The 22148-nt window shown below is 55.4% G+C and overlaps 1 protein-coding gene across 1 annotated transcript; it reads left to right on the top strand.

Moving 5' to 3' along the window:
- Nucleotides 1–15902: 15902 nt before the first annotated feature.
- LOC136570841 (serine/threonine-protein kinase PAK 3-like) lies at nt 15903–21929 on the top strand. Its single transcript, XM_066571245.1, has 11 exons — nt 15903–15981; nt 16050–16213; nt 17607–17751; nt 18433–18496; nt 19181–19229; nt 19540–19652; nt 19912–20029; nt 20778–20877; nt 21159–21355; nt 21452–21589; nt 21828–21929. The coding sequence occupies exons 1-11, from the start codon at nt 15903–15905 to the stop codon at nt 21927–21929; spliced, it is 1269 nt and encodes a 422-aa protein (XP_066427342.1).
- The last annotated feature ends 219 nt before the right edge of the window (nt 21930–22148 follow it).

The raw sequence follows: 22148 nt of genomic DNA on the forward strand, positions 1-22148 counted from the left end.
CCCGGCTCTCTGCCCTCTCGTGGCCGCAGCTGCCTGGGATGGTGCCCGCGCCCTGTGCTGCTGCCTGGGCCCGGCCCTGTGGGGCTCCCCCATCACCGGCCTTGTGCCTCTCAGATCCTGGACTGCCTGAACTTGAGTGAATGCCGTGACAGCATCCTGGAGGTCATGTCCAAGAACCTGCAGAGCGAGTGCAGGGAGATGCGTCGCTTGGCCCTCAGAGGCCTCCTGGTGCTCGGCACCAGTGTCTCGGTGAGAAGAAGGCAGCGGCTGAAGCCGTGCTGCCAGCGTGGGGCTGGGGAAGGCAGTCGCTTGGCCTTGTCTGGCCTTGGGGCGCTGAGGCAGCTGCTCCCAGCTCTCCTGCCTCCCGCTCCAGCTGCTCCAGTGCTTTGGCACAGGCCTTTGGCCTCTGGGCCCTGCGGCAGCAGGATGGCATTTCACACACTCGTGTTCCACACAGGCCGCAATAAGAATGTGGAGCCTGCATGAAAGGCTCGTGGAGCTGCTGCAGGAAAATGACAGCAAGATGCTTAGGATGACCATGGTTCTCCTCAGCCGTTTGTTCCTGTGCAATGGTGCCCCGCTAGCCAGCCCCCTCGCCCTGCAGCTGGCTGGGGCGCTCCTCCCGCTCTTTGACAACGTAAGGCTCTGCGCCTCCAGCCACGGCCACTGGCTGCTGCCTGCAAACTTTGTGCCCTGTGCATTTTCAGGCCTGTGCCCAGATGGGTGTGAAGCAGCCGATGCTGAGGGCTCTTTTTCTTCCTTTCATACAGGATGATAGCCAGGTGCAGGCGTGCTCCATGTTCATCTTCCGAGAGATACTGTATTTTTCACCGGAAGAGGAAAAAAAGGCCCTGAAGTCATACGTGCACCAGAGCCTGCTCCCTCTGTTCTTCCACTGCAATGATGAGAACCAGCATGTGGCAGAGGTGAGGACTCACCGGCTGCCGCTGGCCCTCTGGCAGGGGGCTTGGCTGCCTCCTGCTCTGGCGCCTGGTGGGCTGCAGCCTCCTCCTGGCCTTGGTTCAGGGACCTGTGCGGGTCCTGGGCCCTGGGCTCTGGTGCCATCTCCAGGTCTCTGCTGCTCTCCAGGACTCCCGGGAAACGCTGCATTCTTCAGCCACATTCCTGCGCAGGAAGGATCTCCAACACATGCTGCAGCTGGGTCAGACCTGGAGGTTCGGCGAGGGCCTGGTAAGGACGGCCTGCAAGCCCCAGCCTCAGGCTGCAGAAGCCCCCTGACCGTGCTGCTCAGCGAGTGCGGCTGGCAGCTGCGCTCCTGCCCAGCGCTGCAACCAGGGGCGCCAGCCTGCGCCCCACACGCCTCTGCCTTCCCTGGGCCGCGCGGGCTCTGCTCCAGGCTCCCGTAGGCCCGAGCCGAGTGTCCATGGAGCCCCGGCCCGGCGGGGCTGCGGGCCGGCACCGCGGCTCCCCGGGCAGCAGCCGGCCCGCTGCCCCCTCCCCTCGGGAGCCCTTGGCCAGCGGCTGCTGGCCGCGCCTCAGGGCTGTGTGGGCAGGGGAGGCCGGGGCTGGGCGCAGGCAGCGCCCGCCCAGGGGCTGAGCCCGCGCCAACCCTTCCCTCCTGCCGCTCTCTGCAGCTGGCAGAGGACAGGAGCCGAGCGGCCGAGCACGTGCGCCGGGCCCTGCGCTACCTGGAGAGCCCACAGGAGCCCCTGCGAGAGGCGGCCATCAGGTTCATGGGTGAGCCACAAGCCCGGGCTCCCTCCCCGGCCCGCCGCAGCTCGGCCCCGGCCCTGCCTGCTGCCCCGGCAGCTCCAGCCGGGCCTGGCTCCGTGGAGCCCCGCCTGGCCTGGGCATTGCTGCTGCCACCCTCTGGCAGCCGTGCCCTGGGGCGGCAGCGTGCGGCAAGGGCCGGGCTGAGCCCTGCCGGGCCAGCAGCCCGTGTGGCCACAGCGCCGGCAGCGCCGCCGGCAGGGAGCTGTGCCGCTGGCGCCGTGACAGGCTCTGTGTTCACAGGCATGGCCGGGCGGCGCCTGAGGGGGCAGCAGCAAGAGCTGCAGCTGATCTGCAGAGGTGAGTGAGGGCAGCGGGCTGGCAGCGCGGGCTGCCGGGGGGAGAGCTGCAAGCCCTGCCCTGGCTGTGGAGGGCTCTGCTCCCGTGGCCAGAGCACACTGAGCTTTCAGGGCCACGTGGGCCATTGGTGGCCAGCAGCTTCGGCCTGATCCCCTTGCTCCCTGCTCCCTCCTGCCCATGGCAAGAGCCGGCTGCGATGGCCCTTGCAGGGGGCTCTCCTGGGCTCCCCGCGGATCCGGCTCTGACCGTGGCTCTGTTCCTCTTTCTTGCAGCCCTGGAACGCCTGACGAAGGACAGGAGCAGTGCCGTGTCAGCGCTGGCACTTGAAACACTGCATGTCCTCCTGGCAATACAGAGTGGGCGATATTCCACCATGCAGAGGCTGCAAGATCAGCTGCGCAGGGCATGGAGGACTCGGCCTCGCCTGTCGGGGCTCGGCTGCCTGCTCTGCCGGATGACTGAGGAGGAGAGCTGATCTGGGAGGCTGTCTTTGTTGGGGCAACCTGAGCCAGGGGTAATTTTCTTTTTCTTCAAGATTTTTCTTTTCTTCTTTTCCATTTTTTGTCTATATTGTAATAAATAAATTCTAGAGTATATTATAATGATATATATTATTATAGATTACTGTAAATACCTCAATTCTAGAATGTGTTATGATATACAGACTGCCAGGAGCTTTTCTTTGCTGCCCAGGGTGTGCAGGGCAAGAGGCAGGAAAGGATGAAAAGGGTGCTTGTGCTCAGCAGCACAGCAGGCTGAGGGGTGGTGGGGCCCTGAAGGGGGAAAGGGTGCTTGTGCTCAGCCAGCTGCCCAGGCGTGCAGTGGGCAAGGGGAAATGGCCAGAAGCCCCTTGGCCTGTGGTGGTTCTGCTGAAGCCTTTGTGGTGCCGCCAGAGCGGCTGGGCAGGGCCGGAGCTGCGGGGATCCCTGCCAGAGCGGTGCCTGGAGATGGCCACAAGCCCTGTGCCAGGCAGGAAGCGCCATCCGTGTCCTCCTGCCCGTGTGCTGCTGCCTGCCTTGCTGAGGGCTCCCAGGTGCCTCTGGATGGGGCTGCTCTGGAGCTGCTGCCGGGCAGCTTGGCCGGGCTGGGGCAGAGCCTGAGGGGCTGGGGCGCTGGCGAGCCCTGAGCAATTGGCTGTCAGAGGCCATAAGCAGCCCTTGTTTGCTTTGGGACCACCGTGATTTTGGGGGGCAGTGCAGAGGGGAAGAGAGAAAGAGTGGGCTTCCCTCAGCCATGGCTGGGTTTTTCCCCGCCATGTAGGAGTTGGGCCTTCCTCAAGGCCCTGACAGAGATAAGAGTTTTTACTGTTTTTCTTGTTTTCCCTTTTTGTCTCTAATCTCTTTTCAAGAACGTGTTGTTTGTTTTTCCAGAGGAAGCGTTCGAGGTGGTCCAGTGTGGATGGGGAGGTGCTTGGGAGCAGCTGTGGTGTGGATGGGCCGTGCTCTTGGAGAAGGCTGTGGACATGGTTTGGGAGCAGCTTTTCTTCCAGCCGTGGGTGGCGTGAGGTGGGTCCCTGTGTGCTTGGCAGGGTGGGATCAGAGCTTTTGGGAGATGGCAGCGAGCACAGGAGCATCCTGCTCTGGGCAGCTGCTGAGGGCTGCATGTGCCCTGGCTGGCTGCAGGCTGGGCACATGTCCTGTCCTCCTGCTCTGCTGCCAAAGGCAGCAGGGATGGGCAGCTCTGGGCACAGCTCTGGGCACAGCCAGCATGGCCTGGGCACCGCAGGCCTTGGCACAAGGGCACAGGAGCCCTCAGCTGACGGGCACTTTCTGCTTTCTCTCCTTGCAGCTGGGCTCTGCGGGTGCTGAGGCTGCTCTGGGCTCTGCCAGGGCTCTGCTGGGCTCAGCCCTGGGCCCAGCTGGGCTGGCTCTGCCCTCACATTGCTCTGACAGCTTTGCATCAGATGAGCCCATTGCGAGCACAGCGCCTGAGCTTTCTGCTTTGGCAGGTGAGTGAGACTCTGCTGCAGGCCCAGAGATTGCAGCTGGGGACACACATCCAACTGGCAAGGACCCAAACTCTCCACAGTCCCAGCTGAACGCCTGGATCTGCACAGGGTGTTTTGTCTGTCCCATTCTTCCCTCTTGGTTGGCTGGAATTGTGCAATTGCACTTTCTTCCTCCTCTAGAAGTGCCACGAGTGGGCCAAAGCTGGTGAGTGGGCCATGCTCCTGAGGCAGTGCAGTCTGGAGCTGATGGATGGAGAATTGCCCTTCTGCACTGCCAAACCAGAGCAAAAAGCTGTCAGTGGGACTTTGTGACTCTAAGAAATCCCTGACAGTTTCAAAGGGAACGTGCAGCTCATTCCCAGGCTGAGAAGGAAGGTCATCTTCTCAAGGATTTGGGCTTTGACAGAGTTTAGATTCCCAATCCTGCTTGGAGCTGGCAGGGCACAAAGCAATTTCTTCTTCCTTCACACCAATTTCACCACAATTCAAAATTGCAGTATTGGAAACAAACCCCAAAATCTTTTTTAAAAAGGTTACTGAGGCCAGTAAGATGGATCCATGCCATTATCACATTTACAAAATAAATACCTGAGTTCTCTTTTTAAGAAAGATCAGTTACCTCTTAATCCAAAGTTATGCACTATTTTTCTTTACACACTTGGGTTTTGTTTTTATCTTTCACATTCTCTTCTGTGATTTATTAATTTCTTTGTCTTTTTTTTTTAACAGAAAACATGTCCTACAAAAGGAGTGTCCTTTGCTCCTGGTTCCCGTGTGGAGCAGCTCCCTTCCTGCTGGCTGAGCTGCTCAGGCAGAGCCCGGCAGCTCCTGGCCCTGCAGGGCTGAGCCTTTTCCCCATTGCTGGGCACAGACTGATGGAGCAGCACTGCTGAACACGGGCACACAGAGGGACCAGCAGCAGCTGCCTTTGGCCACCTGAGGCTCCAAGGCCCAACCTCTGAGCAGCCAGGGCTGGAAGAGACTGGCAGCATCTGATCCCTGACTCTGGGCCAGGGCTGCACAAATGACCCCACAGCAGCAGCAGCAGCAGCAGCAGCAGATGGAGCTGACTTTCAGCACAGCCCCTGCCCCTGTTCCCTCCCGTGTGCAGCGGTGTCACAGCAGCCTGAGGCACCTGGGAGCCCCCAGTGCCAGCAGGGACTTGAGATGGCAGCCCTGGGCTCCTGGAGGCTGTGCAAGGAACGGAGCTGGGCACTCCCTGTCCATGGGGAGCTTGCAGATGGAAAAGGCTGCTGTGCCCAGGCAGCTCCAAGGGCACAGAAAGGAGGCTCTGGAGCACTGGATCTGGGCCAGTGCCACAGTCCTGGGCAGCAGCCAGCGAGCCCTGGGGGAACAGAGGCACAGCAAGAGGGACAGAACCAGGCAAGGGCAGAGACTGGGAAGAGCCAGGCCCGGGAGCAGGAACAGCTGCTCCGTTGCACTCTTGGAGAAAGTTCTTGGCTGGTTCCAAGCACTGAAAGGCGTGAAGGGCAGAGAGGAGGCCACAGCAACCAATGCTCCTGTTTGCACAGCCTCCCCTCTGCGTGTCCCAGAAGGATTTGGATGGACTGTGTTCTTCTCTCCGAGTCGTCTCGTTCAGCATGAGCAGCTCAGCACCAGGAGCTGAAGGAGATGAAGCCTCAGGCCACAGGAGCTCGGCAAGAGGGAACTTTTGGAGCAAAGTAATGCTGCTAAAATAGCCCCAGCTGAAGGCAGTGGATAGAATCATGGAATCACAGAATCCTTTCTGTTGGAAAAGCCCTCTGAGCTCACCCAGTGCAGCCGCTCACCCAGCAGTGCCAAGCCCAGCACTAAAGCACGTCCCTGAAGTGCCAAGGCCTGGACACCAGCCCTGAGTGAGGCCTGAACAGCAGGCCCTGAGCCAAAGGTGGCCTCTGGATGAACCTTCCAAGCAAAGGTTATCTTTGTATCTGCTCCCTAATGAAATATGCATGGTCATTAGCACTGTGATAGATGCAGCCACTCCTTATTGAACCATGTATTGAGCTTTCTGTATTTAGAAGCCAGACAAGGCCATGAAATCTGACATCTGGCCTTGTTTGGGGCTGTATGGTCAAAGTCAGCTCCCTTGGTTCCTCCCTGAGCCCTGGCCAGGCTTTGGGAGGGGCCCAAGAGGAGGATGAAACCAGATGTTGCCACAGTAGCAGTGCTGTCAGTTTGTTCATTCAGCACTGTCAGAGCTGGGCCCTCTCCCAGCGGGGTTGGAGCCTCAGCTGGGGCTGGAGGCCCCTGCAGGAATTGCCAGTGCCCAGGAGTGGCTCTGCAGCCCTTGGCTGTGACAGCTTCCCCAGCTGCTGTGTGCATCTGGGGCATGGTAAAGGCTGAGGGTAAATGCTGCTGGATCTTTCTTAATCACTGCAGGCAATCTTTGGTGGGGATGATTGGGTGCATTGCTGAGCTGCTCCTTTTGTGATTCTTTGCTGCTGTGAACTGCAGGAAATGACACTGATTCCTTCAGTTGGAGTCTGTGTCTTTGGTGCTGACTTTGCCCACTGGTGAAACCAAACTGGCACAGTCTGGCCAGATCCCAGCAAAATGTCACTTGTTCAATGTCAATGTGAGGAATCAGTGCCATCAGAAATTCCCAGATGGGAAGCCCTTCCCTGGAGTTCCCTGGCTCTGGAGTGGGCTGAGGTCGGAGCTCCATGTGAGCAGTGGGGCAGTCGGGTAAAAGAAGCTGCAGCCCTGGATGTCTTCAAATGCATCCAAAAGTTGCATATGGAAAAGGAAAAGACCTTGTGTGTTTGGGCAGACAAAGATGAATTTGTTGACAGTACATAGGAAACAGCACCTTCAGAAGGAACAATTATTGTTGGAATGCTCCCACATGGAGCAACAGAAGAAGGTTTATTTCTTGAGCTCAGATGCATTTGTGCAAGTGAAATATTGATATATTGTATCATTATATACTTATTTATAGTATAAGACATTAATATATATATTTATATATGTAGTTATATCTTTTTAATATGTATCTATATTTCGATATGTCTATATCAATATCTACATAAAAAATAGGAATAATGTGAAATAGTGCTGACATTACTAATTTGGTAGCTTTGGCTGCTCAGGGATGTAACACTAAATACCCTACAGAACAGGATTGGCCAGGACCCTAATGTCAATGGTCAACTTTGTGAGATTGTATACAATGAAAAAAGGAGGAAGGGAGGAAATTGGTGATTTTTACAGGGTGTGCTGATACTGTGATGCAGAATGCTTTGTCTGTTCCTGTGAAAAATACAGTGATTAAGCCTGCAGGGTTTTTCATGTACTGGACTATGCACAAGCTGCAGGATTGGTTGCACGGGTGAAGGGGTTGTTAAAAGAGCATTTGGAAAAATGAGGAGATGGGAACCTTTTCCCATGGAGAACCCATCTCCCAGATGTGCCCCATGCCCTCAACAATGGCCCACGGGGGAAATGGGAACCCCCTGGCTGTGCACGGCTGCCCCCAGTTTGCAAATCCAACCATGGGCAGTGAGACTTGGGCTGCCTGGGAAATTGTTCTGGCTGTGATGGCCCCTGGCAGGGCCAGCCCAGAGGCTGCAGGGCTGGGCCTTCATGCATTGGAATTAATTAGGATAAATTCAAAGCAAATGAGAGCTATCAATTCTGCAACAGGAATTCAGATTCCTCCAGAACACTTTGCTTTGGTAACTGCTCCCTTGGAGCTTGGCCTTGCAAAGTGTTCCTGTCATGGCAGGAGGAATTGATGCAGAATATCCAGGAGAAATTACAGTAATTCTGTTAAACAATAGTGAACAAGATTGGATTATTCAACCCCATGACAGGGTAGCACAATTATCAATATTGCAATTTTAAGAACAACTGTGAAAAAAGGAGATCCAGCTCCAGTCACCACTGTTTGTGGAGATAAAGGGTTTGGATCCAGCAGCCCTAATAATGGAGCCAGAGTGTGGGTCCAGAGGCCAAAAGGCCCTCCCGAGGCAGCTGAAGGAGCAGCTCCTGGGAAAGACAACTCTGAGTCCTGAAACCTGGGCTGGAACAAGGGGAATGTGTCCCTGCAGCCAAGGATTGTGTGTGAGAACAAGTAGATCTGACAGGATATTGTTTTACACATGCTGCCAGACCAGATCTGCCTGTTTGCCCCAAGGGCCCCTTTGGGAAATGCTCTGATCCACAGGGCTCCATGTGAAGGCTGCTGTGACACTGAGGGACTTGCACAGGAATTGCATCCAGGAGCCCGGGTGCCCCTCAGGGACTGGGACCCGGCCCCTTCCAGCCAGAGGGGAAAGGGCCCCCCCAAGCCTTGTTGGCCCCAGACAACATGGTAAAGCTGAACAGCAAAGGGCCTGGGGGCATTATTCTGGAATTAAAAAGGTGCCAGCTCCATGGACAACAGAATTCTTGTTCCTAATGTGAATGAGATTGAGAAAAAAGAATGAAGAACGGTGTCACTAAAGTACTACTGATGTCTGTAAGGTGTACCTTGATAGTCAGCCAGAATCTTTGTCTGCCACAAACACCTCTAGTGTTTCACCAAGGGGTTAGTCATCAAAATGTAATGATGAGCTATGAAAATGTAAAGATCAGGGTAGGCAAAGTGCTGCATGTCACCAACTGCTGGGTGTGTTCTCAGCTGGAGTTGGCAGGAATGGGGCTCCCTTGGAGGGCCCACCCTGTGGGGTGGCCAGAACTCTGTCCACGGGCTCTGACTCGTCACTGTCAGGGAAGGGACAGTTAAAGAGAACACAGGAATACCATGATCACTTGGACAGGATTCCTTAAGATTTGCCTTCAGGAGAAACCAAAGCCTGTTCTAGTTCCAGAGGCCACAGTGTGAGAGGATTTCTGTGCTTTTGCATCACTGCCAATGTCAGTAGAACTTGGGCTGCTGGAGCTGCTCGGTGTCAGTGTCACACCACTCTTGGCTGCAGGGCCACCATTTTGGGTCCTTCAGGATCAACCACAAGGAAGAGTTGGGGCCCAGAGAACATTTTCCCCCCAAGGAATGCCTTGGCTTTCAGCAAGCAAAAGATTCTGGTTCACCCTGTGGCCCATGTGTGCTGCCCCATCGTGTGGAGTTGACAGGAATAAGCTGAATGGATGATTAGAAGAAGTAGCAAATGATGCTGTTAAAATGTCCAATAGCACATCCTGTGAGCTCCAACAAACACAACTGGGGACTCCACAGAACCCCATGGCCTTGGATGATCTGCCTGCTGGCCAAGGAGGAGCCTGGGCTCTCATGGGACAGGAATGTTGCACTGCTCTCAGCGATGGGTTTGAAGGCCAACAGTCAGCAATCACCTTGACACAAAGAGCAGTAGAAGAGTGGCAGAAAGAAGAAAATTCTTCTTGCTGGGATTGGCTTCATGGCTGCCAAAGTGGAGGCTGCTGTGACATGCATTGGTGGCAGTGCCTGTCATCATTGCAGCCTGTGCACTTGGTGTGCACTCTGACATTCCATGTTAGAGTTGTTGTGATGATTTGTGCTGGGAAGTGGAGTATTGGGACTTGTCTTAAAAGAGGCAGTCTCTAGAACAGAGAGGCATTTGATAAATAAGAGAGAATACCAGCAACTATTTAGGCATGTTTTAAAAGGAAGGTGAATAGCTCAGAGTAATGCAATTAAACAGCACTTAATTGAAGCACAAGAGGATATGCCTTTATGCCTAATATCTCAATCTAAACTGTGTTATTGAAAGAATGGTTAGGAAGGTTGTAGCTCATTGTAGGTCCCAGGACCGATCAAAGTCCCAAGGCCTGAACAGGCCCTGAGGCAAAGTTCACCTCTAGATGAACCTTCCAACCAAATGTTGTATTTGTATTCACTCCTTAAGGAAGCATTATTAACAACATGATCAGTGCATGTGTTCCTTGATAAAACATGGATTTATCTTTCTGTATTGAGAAACCAGACCCGGCCCCATCTGGCCTTGTTTGGGGCTGAAGGATCAAAGTCAACTCCCTTGGTTCCTCCTTGAGCCCTGGCCAGGCTTTGGGAGGAACCAATGAGGAGAATGAAACCAGATGTTGCCACAGGAGCAGTGATGTCAGCTTGTTTGTTTAACAGTGGAAAAGCTGTGTCCTCTCCCAGTGGGCTTGGAGCCTCCTTGCCTGCAGAGGTGGAGGCACCTGCAGGAATTCCCAGTGTCTGGGAGTGGCTCTGCAGTCCTTGGCTTCCCCAGCTGATGTGTGGGTCTGGGTGATGGTAAAATCTGAGGGGAACTGCTGATGGATCTTTCTTTAATCACTGCAGGCAATCTTTGGTAGTCATGACTGGATGGATTGCTGAGCTTCTTTTGTAATTCTTTGCTAATGATGATGTGCTTTGCTGAGCTTATCCTTTTGTAATTCTTTGCAGCTGTGCATGATATAAATGACACAATTCCTTAAGCTGGTGTCTGTGTCTTTGGTAGTGACCCTGCCCACTGGTGAAACAGGGCCCCCTCTTGCCTAAGCGTTACCTGGGAAGGCAAAAGCCCTCGCTCCAAAATTCCCCCCTTCCTCCTTGTTCCCCCCCTTCATACCCTGAGCATGATGTCCTGTGGTCTGGGCTATGCCCGGGGTCAGTTGGGGTCACCTGTCCTGGCTGTGTCCCTGCCAAGCTCCCCCGCAGCCCCAGCCCCTCCCCAGCGTGGCTGGACGAGGGGCAGGACAGGCCTTGGCTGTGCTGCAGCTCAGCAAGAACAAAACCATCTCTGCGTGCTCAGCCCTGTGCTCAGCACCCGGCCCAGCAGTGTCTCAGTGCCAGGGGCTGTGCCCTCAGTGCCTGCCAGGGGTTTCCATGGCAACTGCCAGGCCAGGTGACCCAGGTGTCCCCCCCAGTGCCGGTTGCCATGGAAACAGTGCCCAGCCCTGCCCCTTTCTGTCTGGCTGACCTGGCCTTTGGCCCTGGCAGTGCCCTTGGCTGCTGGTTCCTGGTGCCTGAGCGGCCAGCGCGGCACAGGGCAGGTGGCCATGGCACAGCCCCCAGCAAGGGATCCCCTCTGGCTCTGGGCACTGACAGCAGCCCTGAGCAAGGGGCCCAGGGCAGCTTTCCATGGCCACCAGCCATCACAACGGCTCCGGGCATTGGTTGCCGTGGCACCTGGTGGCACCAACGAGTGTCACTGCAATTGTACCTGGAACAGCCCTGGCACTGCTTTGTCCTGAGGGTTGCCATGGCAGCTGAGGGCAGCAACACCTGGGGCTCTGCAAGGGCCCTGGGGCAGACGGGAAGGAGCAGCAGAGCAGGGGCTGATCCATCCCCAGTGCGCTGCACAGCCCAGGGCAGCGTCCCAGAGCGTCCTCATGCAGCTGCCAACAACATCCCCCCTCTGCAGCCCTGGCCTCTCCCCCAGCTCACACAGGTGCCCCATCCTTGCAGGCACAGACACGGCAGCACTGGCTCAGCAGCCCCTGTTTGCATTGCCCACAGCAGGGGGAGCACCCCCATGCTGTTGCTGTGGGGACATGAACCTGAGGGAGCACAAATGCCATCAGCCCTGGGGCCAGCAAGGGCTGGGGGACACCAGGGAAACCACTCAGCTTTGTCCTGGCCTCTGCACTCAGCCAGAAAGTTTGTTCCCATCAGCTGGGAGTTTCCTGTGCCACTGCAGACGCTGTTGCTCAGAGCCAGGGCTGCCTGGCAGCCACCCCCAAACTGCCCTGAGCATTTCCTTTGCTTCACCTTTGCTTTCTTTAGTCTTTCCTTGTGCAAATTTCCTCCCATTGCCCACCCCCGTTCCCTCCCCTGCAAACAGCCCATCCCTGGTTGCCCTTTCCTCTCTGGCCCCACTGCCCATTGCAGTTCCTGACTTGGCCCCATGGGAACGTCCCTTGGGCAGCAGGATCATCCTACAAGTGCTGCAGGAATTGTCTGCAGGCTCCTGCAGTGCCTGCTGCTGCTCCCTTGCCAGAGGCACCCCAGGCCAGGGGGGCACATCTGGGCTGCTGTGTCTGCCTCTGGGGCTCCCTGTTCTGGGCAGTGAGGAGGAGCTGCACAGGCTCTGCACGACTGACAGGATGGGCTCTGGGGCTGCCAGGAGAAGCTGAGGGACCTGGGCTGCTGGAGCTCCTCAAGAGGAGGCCCAGGGCTCATCCTGCAGCTGCTCCAAGGGTTCTTTCAGAGAATCCCAGAATCAGCAAGGCTGGAACAGGCCATGGAGATCATCAAGTCCAACCTGTACCCTGACACGGCCTTGTCTCCCCTGGGCCTCCTCTTCTCCAGGATAAACAAGCCCAGCTCCCTCAGCTGCTCCTCAAAGCTCTTGTGTTCCAGACCCCTCCCCAGCCTTGTTGCCCTTCTCTGGACACGCTCCAGCCCCTCCATGTCCTTCCTAAACTGGGGGCTCCAGAACTGCAAACAGCACTCGAGGTGCTGCCCAAGCAGTGCTGAGCACAGGGGAACAATCCCTGCCCTGCTCCTGCTGGCCACACCATTCCTGAGCCAGGCCAGGAGCCATTGGCCTTCTTGGCCACCTGGGCACACGGCTGGCTCATGTCCAGCCTGCTGTCCATCTGTCCCTGCAGGTCCCTTTCTGCCTGGCTGCTCTCCAGCCCCTCTGTCCCCAGCCTGTAGAGCTGCAGGGGTTGTTGTGGCCAAAGTGCAGGACCCGGCACTTGGACTTGTTCAACCTCACCTTGTTGGAATTGGGTCCTGGATCCAGCCTGTCCAGGGCCCTGTGCAGAGCCCTCCTACCCTCCAGCAGATCCACACTCACACCCAGCTTGGTGTCATCTGCAAATTTGGTGATTTTCTATTCTTTTTCACACATGTGATAATCATTTCCCCAAAATCATTAACATATTTCCCCTCCTCTTAACCCATGTGTTCTTCTGTCCTGGGCATCTCTCTGCTGGTCCCTGGTGCTCGTGGAGCCCAATGTTCCCGTGGGCCTGGCTGAGCTGGCAGGACACTGAGGCTGCTGAACTTCCAGTTCTCCTTCTCACACAATGGGCATTGAGTGGTCTCCACAGGCCTGGGGTTGTGGAGAACAATCTCCAGGTGTCAGCTCAGCTGGTGGAGACAATTTATCATCTGGTAACATGAGGTCACAGAGTGGGCTGTGACATCACAGAGTGGATCATGTGAGGTCATCGAGCAGCTGTGGCATCATAGACTGCATCTGTGACATCACAGAGCCAGCTGTGACATCACAGGGCAGAGGTCTGACATCACAGGGCAGACTATGACATCACAGACTCTGGTGTGACATCAGAGAGCAGCTCTGTGACATCAGAGAATGGTCTGTGACATCAGAGAGCAGCTCTGTGACATCAAAGAATGGTCTGTGACATCCCAGAGGGGCTGTGTGACATCACAGAATGGGCTGTGACATCACAGAGGAGGCTGTGACATCCCAGAGGGGCTGTGTGACATCCCAGCAGGGCTGTGTCAGGTCACTGGGTTGCTCACTCTGCCCCAGCTCCCCCTCACTGTTTCTCCCAACAAGTCCAATGCTGTCCATGCCCAGCAGGGTCCCTGTCCCCTGGGATCCCCCCGGCCCACCTGGAGCCACAGCCTCCACCAAAGGATGTTCCACAGGATCCACCCCAGAGCCTGACAGGGGACAAGGGGCCAGGGCTGTGTCACCAGGACATCAAGGACGGGGATTATCCAGGTCACTGTGGCCTGGGTTGGGTTCCCCAGGGCAGGAAAGATGTCTGGCAGCTGGAGCAGGGCCTGGGAAGGGCCTCCAAGGTGGGGCTGGAGCCCTTGGGCTGTGAGCAGAGGCTGAGGGAGCTGGGCTTGTCCAGCCTGGAGCAGGGAAGGCTGAGGGGCTCCTCATCCCAGCCTGGCAGTGCCAGCGAGGAGGAGATGGAGAACACAGAGCCAGGCTCTTCACAGGGGGGCTGGTGGGAGACAAAAGCCAATGGGTGGGAGGGGAAAGAGGGGAGCTCAGCCAGGGCATGAGGAGATGAAATGAGTCAGGCTGCTTTCAGCACCAGGGATCTGAGTAAATGTATCAATGTCCAACCCTCAGCAACTGAGAGAGCTGGACATACTGAAACATGAGTGTATTTGAAAATTTAGTGAAATTTAGCATTTGAAAATTTAGAAACTAAATGATTCGTTTCCCTGTCCAGTCTTACAGGAAAATTAGACTGCTGGAAATCAATTCCTAGAATTGATCTGAAATCCTGCAAGGTAACATTTACTCTGAAGTATAAATTTAATAAAGATACATATAAAGCATAAAATGAATATTGCCAGGGCATCTTTATAATGTTATTCTACATACTTTCTAATGCTGGGAGAAGTTCCTGTGGTCTGTTTTCAGTCCTACAATTATGAAATATGCTATAAAGCAGAGCACAACTGACTATTTCCATCTCATGCAAGAAAAGTTACACAAAGTAGCAGAAAGGGTTGCATTTTAGCTGCATTTCCAAAAGAGGTGCTTTAGTGCTTAAGGCCAAAGTAGGGGAAATGAGAAGATCTGTGAGTTGATCAAAAAGCTGTAAGGAAACTTTGCTCACAAAGCAAAGGGAAATTTGTAGAAGTTTGAGAAAATCCATTTGGGTAATCCCTGGTTTTGAAAGTGTTGGGTTAAAAAGTCAACCTGCAATAATGTGACTCAAATGGGCAATCAAATCCTGGGATGTCTTCAAGTCACCACTACTTGTGAAAAATCTCTTCAAAATAAAAAATAGCTGACATGTCCTGGGATGCTAAGGCAAACCTATTTCCTACTCACATGTGCTCTTCAGATCTTCCACATGGCAGAACTGCAATCCAATCCTATAAACCCAAAGTCTGAGGAGCCCATTCTAAAGCTTCTCAAAGACACGGTCCTGTCGAACATCAGACAACATATCTGTGCTGAGTCACCACAAAAGAAAGCTAAGCCAAGGCTCATGATTCCACAGGTGAACAGAGTTGATTTGCAGAGGAGTTGCGTGCACTTTATTCCCCCTCTCACCCAGGATTTTGTTCCACTTTCAAGATGCCTCCAGGGTCTGCCTCAAGATTTTGACAGAGAAGGGAATGACTGCATCGCATTTGTACTGGGATGTGGCTATCCAAATTTCTGCAGGGAATCTTACAGGGAGCATGGAGCTTGGGCAAACATCTATCCCACTGCTGCTTTGGACTGTTCCAAAGGGGCCTCCTTTGGGCTCAATATCTGCAGGCCATTGCAGAGCAGCGGGCTGCAGGCCACTGCCAGAGCTCTGACACAACAAAAGTGTGGCAGCCCAAGAATCAGCGCACGTCTCTTTGGGATGTTCTGAGACTTTCAGTTGCCAGAGAAATAGCAAACAGGAGCAGACGAGATTTGCGTCAAGACCTAAGCAAGCGTCTCCCTGACACAAACGGAGGACAGCCTCCAAAGCGAGTCAGAGCAAAGGTCAGCACGCACCCGCGTGCTCGAGAAGTGACTGCAGCCTAAAATACTCCTGGAAATTTATTATCTTTGCTTCTTTTTCCCCCTAAATGTCATTGAAGAAGTGAGACTTTTCAGAACCAGCTTCCATGCCACCTAGAAGAAGCAGAGTTTTGCTTTCAGTCAAAGCTTTTGGGACCAAAAGGCGCGTTTGCTTGGATTCCTTGGATGCCGCTTGGGTTGGCCCATTTTCTGAGTTCCCCTGGGACGCCTTGAGCACTGCCTTATGGACTGGGAGGACATTTTCTGCTGCTTTATGAGTGAGGAGAACTTCCCAGGCTTTTCTTTCGCATCAGCTGTACAGAAGGTTGCCTTGCTGGGCACAAGGAAGCCATAGAACAGCTGCTATTGTGAGGTCAGGGGAGCGGTGCCACGTCACAGTGCTGTCAGCACAGCGTTGCCCCGGTGCACGCAAGGCCTGCTTGTCCAGAGCGGCTCTTCTGCTCGCTCCCTGCAGGAGGATCCTTGTGCTCAAGGAGTTCTCAGCAGACGGCCTGCACCCCGAGAGGAGTCTGGGCTTTGCCTTGGCTGGCATTCAGTGTGCAAACCCGCACAGTGCTGCCAAAATGATCGGGCAGGTCTGTGCCGCGGTTTGCACGGTCTTTTCTGTTGTCTATTCTGGCTACTACCTGACCCAGCTGACTCGTAAGTAAAGGTTTCTCCTGGGGCTGGCATCACCCGGCTTTTGCTTCACTCTGCTCTTTATGCCGCAGCACTGACCGAGTTTATTTGGGAACACAATGGCCATGAAGATGCCTCCGCTTTGGTCAATGTCCTGCCAGCAGCATCAGCTAAAAAGGGGGCATCTGTGTACTGGGGGGCGGGTGCAGAGTATTTGCCCCGCAACCTGCAGCGGTTGCCTTCCCTCCCCGAGAGAGTGCGCGGCACTGGAGTCTGTCATTTCCTCCTCTTGCTGCTTCAAGCAAGACAAGCTGCTAATTGCAGACTCGGAGGGGAGATGCTCAGAAGTACTGCTAGCAACTCGGTGGCTCTCTCCAGGAGCGAAGGAAAGCACCTTTCGCTCCCAATTCTGCCCCTTAGAGGCCTTGGCTGCGTGACTTGACCCTTTGATGGTGTGCCAAGACTGCGATTCCCTTGGCGATGCAGCACAAAGTCCAGTGCAGGGAGGGTTTGCTGCTGAGCCCAGCAGCTGTTCCTGGGCTGCTTCAGCAGGGAGCTGCCACAGGGAAAGGGCCCTTTGTGGAAGCTTTGCTGAGCTACCATCTTCAGCCAAGGCATGGGAATTAGGGCATGCCATTTAAAAGAATCTAGATCTAAAATGCAGGAAAGAGAAGAGGAAAATGCTGCTTGCGCTGTTGGGCACAAGGGAAGCTGAGAGTGTTGAAGAGCAAGGGGCATTTCCAGCAGCGTCTTTCTATTTCTCTCTTGGCAAAAGAGGCCCAAATGTAGACAGAGCCTACTCTAGCGTCCTTGTTGTTCTCAAACCAGCGAGCCCTGGCCAATGGGTTCTGAAGTTTGGCATTTGAGCTGGGATGCTGAGAGGGCCCGAGAATGTCTCTTGGCATCAGACAGGAGGCAGCATTCAATGATTCTCAGTGTAGGAGTCAGCCCCGTGTGCCCATTGTCAGTGCAGGCTGCCTGTGGTCAGCGGACGGAGCGGCCCAAAAACGCAGTTGCCGGCCTTGCAGGGGACCTGGCAGACACTGGCCCCTGGAGGGGACCTGCCCTCTCCATGGACTAATTAGCTTCAGGCTGTGCTTCACTTCCAGCCAGTCAGAGCAGCCTTTGGAGAGGAGAATCCTTGGCAGCCCTACATTGTGAAGGGCGGGTGGGTCTGGGCAGGGCAGGAAGGCGTCTCCGAAGGGCCGCTCCCTAAAGGCTGCCATGGAGAGGGGCAATCTGTGAAACAGATCAGAGAAGGGCCATGCTGCGGGCTTCTGAGCAGAGCACTGCATGCTAGTTGCGGGCTGATTTCATTGTCCAGGGAAAGACAGGAGGAGGAAAGCGAGAAGGCCCTGGGGCCCTGCTCTGATGTCTTTCTGGATCTTGGCAGCCCCATCAATCTCTTCTTGACAATGTCTTGCAGAAAAGCTGAAAACATGGAGCATGGAGGTGGCCCTGAGGGGCTGGATCCAAGTAGCCTTTGGGCTTTTGCCAAGTTGCCTTTGAGAAGGGGACATGGGAAACGCCCCAGCTGGAGAGGCCTGGGGGTGGCTGACAGCACCTTCCCAAGGCCTTGCTTTGGCCGTGCACTCGGTGGGGCATGTGTGCCAGGCACCCTTCTGATGGGCAATCCTTTCTGGTCCCAGCTCAACACAGGCTCTGCAATTCAACCTGGTGCCGCTGGACCAGCGTGGGCTGCAGCAGCCAGCTCGCCCCCCGCTGCTGGCACTTCCTGCAGCAGCGCAGCCCAGCAGCCCGAGAAGAGGCAGGAGCAGGGCCGGAAGACACTGAGTGAGTCGGGTGCATTTCTTGTCTGCCAGAGCAGTGTGTTGTGTGCGTGTCTGGGGGTAGGCTGTGCCAGAAGTTGCCCCTCGGTCTCAGAGGCGCTTAGGCCTCTCGGCAGAAGCTGTTGTTGTGCTTTGAGGCAGCGCGGCAGCGCTCAGGGACTTCCTGCTGCCTGTGAGGGCTGCTGGGCCTGGCTTGGCTCTGCCTGGGCTGCCTTGTGTGCCAAAGACAAAAGCAGAGATTGTTTCTGCTTGAGCAGAAGGCTGGCACCTAGCAAGTGCCTAGGCCCCAGGGAGCTCTCTGGCCCCAGCTGTTTTCGGGCTCCCGTTCTTGCACCTCCTGTGGCTCAGACACTTTGTGGCCCTGGCAGTGGACCCGCCAGTGATGGTGGGTGTGACTGCAGAGGCTGCAAAGGCCCTTGGTGACCTCTTAGGGCCCTCTTCTTAAGGTCTCATCATTTTGGCTTATGGCATGGGATGCTGCGCTTGAAAGAAATAAAGGCCTTCTGGGAAAGGCCACCTGATGAAAGGTGGAGAAGATGGCCCTCCCACTTGCTGGTCTCAGCAGCTGGAAGCCAGGGGACCGCAAAGGGCCCAGAGCTGCTGGCAGCGGGGCTGCCTTTGGGAGGGTGTGGGGAGCGGCGTCTCTGTGTGCGAGCGAGCGCCCTGCGCTGCTTTTGTCTTTCAGGGAGCATTGTGAGTCCGGGCCAGCCAATGAGCAAATACACGGCATTTGAAGAACTGGGACGAGGGTAAGCGTGGTGTCGGCTCCTTTTACAAAAGTGTGGGCCAGGTCTTTGGCTGGTGCAATATCAAGCGTGAAGTCAGGCAAGCTCCAATCACGGTCAGGCTCTGGCTTTACCTCCTGTCGCCTGCCTGGACTGCTGGGTCAGAGCAATGCGAAGGCCTCATCAAAGACAAGTTGATGCTGGCATTGTCTTGCTTGCAGCAAGGAGGAGCAGGAGCTGGGAAACCCTCTGCCCCTGCCGCTTTCTGGCCTGAAAGAGCACCTTGCCACTCAAGAAATGTCAGATTCTCAAGGACAGTCTTCTGACTCTAATTGTTGTCACTCTTTTGACACACACATGCATGCACACCCGCACAAGGAGGAGAGTTCCCCATAGGTATGGAAATGACCTGGCTGGGTGTGTGCCTTGGAGATTTCCAGCGGCCCTTGGTCTTCATGCTGCACCTTAGTGTTTCCTTGGACAGGCTGCCCCGCAGGGCAGAGGGCTCACGGGCCGACGTGCTGCTGGCCGAAGAGACGCCGCAGCCAGGCGTTTTCTAAGGAAGGCGTGCAGGCAGCCTGGGGAGATCTGCTGCCTAGGCTTGATTTCAGTGCCAAGGGATTGATGCCGAATTTTGCCCCAAAAGGCGAGAATAAGCTGCCCAGAGACTGGATTTGAGGGCTGTTTCTGCTGCTTTTGTCTTTCCAGGGGCTTTGGAGCTGTTTATAAAGCCCTTGACACCAGCAGCGGACAACAGGTAAAGTGCCAACAGCCCCATGCCATTTTGCAGCTCCGGAGCGCTTTCCCCGCTGCTGTGAGCCCTGCCTGGAGGTTTGGGTGGCAGCTCCATGTCTGCAGCAGAGGCTGTTCCTCTGAAGTACACTCTAGGCTCAGGAGGCAGAATGCATTTGGGATGGCCTTTGGTGCTTCTGCTAAGCTCTGCTGTCGAGTGACAAGGCACTTTGGCCCAGCCCGCTGCCTCATTGCAGCAGCACTCGCTCCGTGCTGCTTGTGATCTCGAGCAGGGGGCGTCTTCTCAAGGTAAACGGTGGCCAATGTCATTTCAGGTGGCAATCAAGATCATGTCGCTTGAGGAGGAGATGTCCGAGGAGCTGGCTGCCAATGAAATCCTGGCCATGAGGGACAACAGGAGTCCCAATATCGTTACCTACTTAGACAGGTTGGCCTATTCTCGTGTCAATGTAGCTTTAGCTAGTGCAAGCCCGAAGAGACGATGCCCTTTGGTCCCTGGCAGAGAAGGGAGCTGGTGGTGATTTCTCTGCTGGTCTCCAGAGCGTGGGAGGAGTTGGAGCTGGTGATCATGAATCTCTTGTGGCACACGTAGCTTGGAGAGCAGTTGCAAAAACCTGGCTCGGGCCCCTGGCTGACTGAGGCTGTGCCCATTGCTGTCTCTCCATGCCGTGGTTTTCTTCTTTCAGCTACCTGGTGGATGCGGAGCTCTGGCTGGCCATGGAGTTCATGGACGGCGGCACCTTGTTTGATGTGCTCAGCGCGGTGTACCCGGAGGAAGGACAGATAGGCGCTGTCTGTCGGGAGGTGAGGGATCCCGCTTGTGCTTCCCCAAGCCTGCCCAGGATGCTGCTTGCCAGCTGGAGGTTAAGGACAGCTGGGATTTCTTGCTCTCACCTTTCTTTTGCTGCTGCTGCTGCTGCTGCTCTTCTCACCACACACATAGGAGAAGAGCGAGCATGGGAAGTGAACTGCCTGCCGCTGTGCCCGCACTCCTCAGGCTCTGTTCTTGCACTCTTCCATCCTGTGTGTCCTCTGGCGCTGGTGCTGGCTCACTCGCTTGGTTTCACTTGCTTCCTCTTCTCAGCTTTGCCTGGGAATGTTTGCCTGGAGCCTGTCTGTCTGTCCTATATTCCTTGCCATGCAGGTGGCAGAATTTCAAGCTAAGGGCAAAGAGCCGTCCTCAGCTGCAAAGGATAGCATTGCAGCCCGCATGGCGACGGAATCTGGAACAGCTCTAAGGTGCTGCTTCCTCCTCTGCTGCCACTAGGCTTCCCCAAAAATATTTGCCGTGCCGCCTCCCAGCCAAAGGTGACGCGCTTCCTACCCAAGGCCGGCGGAACTTTTGGGAGCTTGGATGCCTTTGCTTGGAAATCGAGAAAAAACTTCCAAGAGTGTTGAAGCAGCAAGCTCTTCTTCGTGACAGCACCATGATGCTGCGCCCTCGCTCACAATTCCCTGAGAAAGCCGTCAGTCCGGTCGAGCTCTTTCCTTTCTGGTGGGATGAAATCCGATCCTGTACGTTAACTTTCCCTCCCTCCTTTTTCTCTCTCAGTGCCTGCAAGGACTGCATTTCCTTCATTCCCGCCAAGTCATCCACAGAGACATCAAAAGCAACAACGTCCTTGTGGGCATGGATGGATCTGTCAAGTTGGGTGGGTATCCCTGCTGGGCTGCAGCATTTCCAGCACCTGCCGTGCGCTTGCATTTCGGTGACTGCCACTGGGGCAGAAGCGCCGCTTGGCCAGTGCGTGAATGGTGAGGGTGTTGTGGATGTGGCCGATGCATTATTTGCCTGGCTCCAGGCACGTGGAAGGAGAGCTCAGCTGCTTTTTCAGCTAGATTCAGCAAGGCCTGGTCAGGCTTGGAGTGGGCAATGGTTTTGGCCGCTTTGCCAGTGGGAGCTGGCTTTGACAGGCTTTGTTTTTGGCCTCAGGTGACTTTGGCCTCTGTGCTCAGCTCAGCCCTGAGCGCAGCAAGCGCAGCTCCAGCGTCGGCACTCCCAGCTGGATGGCGCCGGAGGTGGTGAGAGGAGAAGCCTATGGCCCCAAAGTGGACATCTGGTCCCTGGGCATCATGGGGCTGGAAATGGTGGAAGGGGAAGCTCCTTACGAGCGGGAAGCCCGTCTCAGGGTAAGGTGCAGCTTAGCAAGAGGGCTCTGTGTGGAGAGAGCTGCTGTGGCTAGCAAAGGAGCAGGTGCAGTGTCCTCTTGCATCCGTGTGCTGTAGGTTTTTGAACTGATAGAAAGGAACGGGCCCCCAAAACTGCAGAACCCCAGGCACCACTCGGCTCTCCTGCGCGACTTCCTCCGCTGCTGCCTGCAGGCTGACGAGGACAGGCGCTGGTCTGCCCAGGAGCTCCTGCAGGTAAGAAAAAGCAAAGGGGCAAAAAGCCCTGGCAGCTGAGGACACCTGCATGAAGGCATGAGGAGGAGTGTGGGCCACGTGGCGCAGACAGCTCCCAGCACAGCAAGGCGCAGGGGGACATGCTGCCCTCGGTGCTCTTTGTGTGTCTTCCTGGTAGCCAGGGAATCCTGCTTGAGCCCGTGAGGATGGGATTCTGGAAAGTAAGAGTTCCTTTCTTTGTTCTTTTTCCTCTGGGCAGCATCCCTTTGTGACCTCAGGCGATCCTGCCTCCAGCCTGGCTGCTCTGATCATCTCAGCCAAGCAAGTGCAGGAAGACTGGAGAGGAGACACCTGCGCCTGAGGAGGCCCTTATGCTCCGCCAGCCCAGAGGAGGGAAAAGGGGATGTGTCATCTTTAGGCAGAGCTCCAGCCATCCCCTGAGTATTAAGAGGAGCTGTGCCATAGATAGGAAATGTGATTTTTTTTCGTATTTGCTCAGTTTAGGTGTTTGGTTAGGTTAGGTAAGGTAAGGTAAGGTTAGGTTAGGTTAGGTTAGGTTAGGTTAGGTTAGGTTAGGTTA

This window comes from Molothrus aeneus, unplaced genomic scaffold (assembly GCF_037042795.1).
Source record: "Molothrus aeneus isolate 106 unplaced genomic scaffold, BPBGC_Maene_1.0 scaffold_40, whole genome shotgun sequence".
Classification (NCBI taxonomy): domain Eukaryota; kingdom Metazoa; phylum Chordata; class Aves; order Passeriformes; family Icteridae; genus Molothrus; species Molothrus aeneus.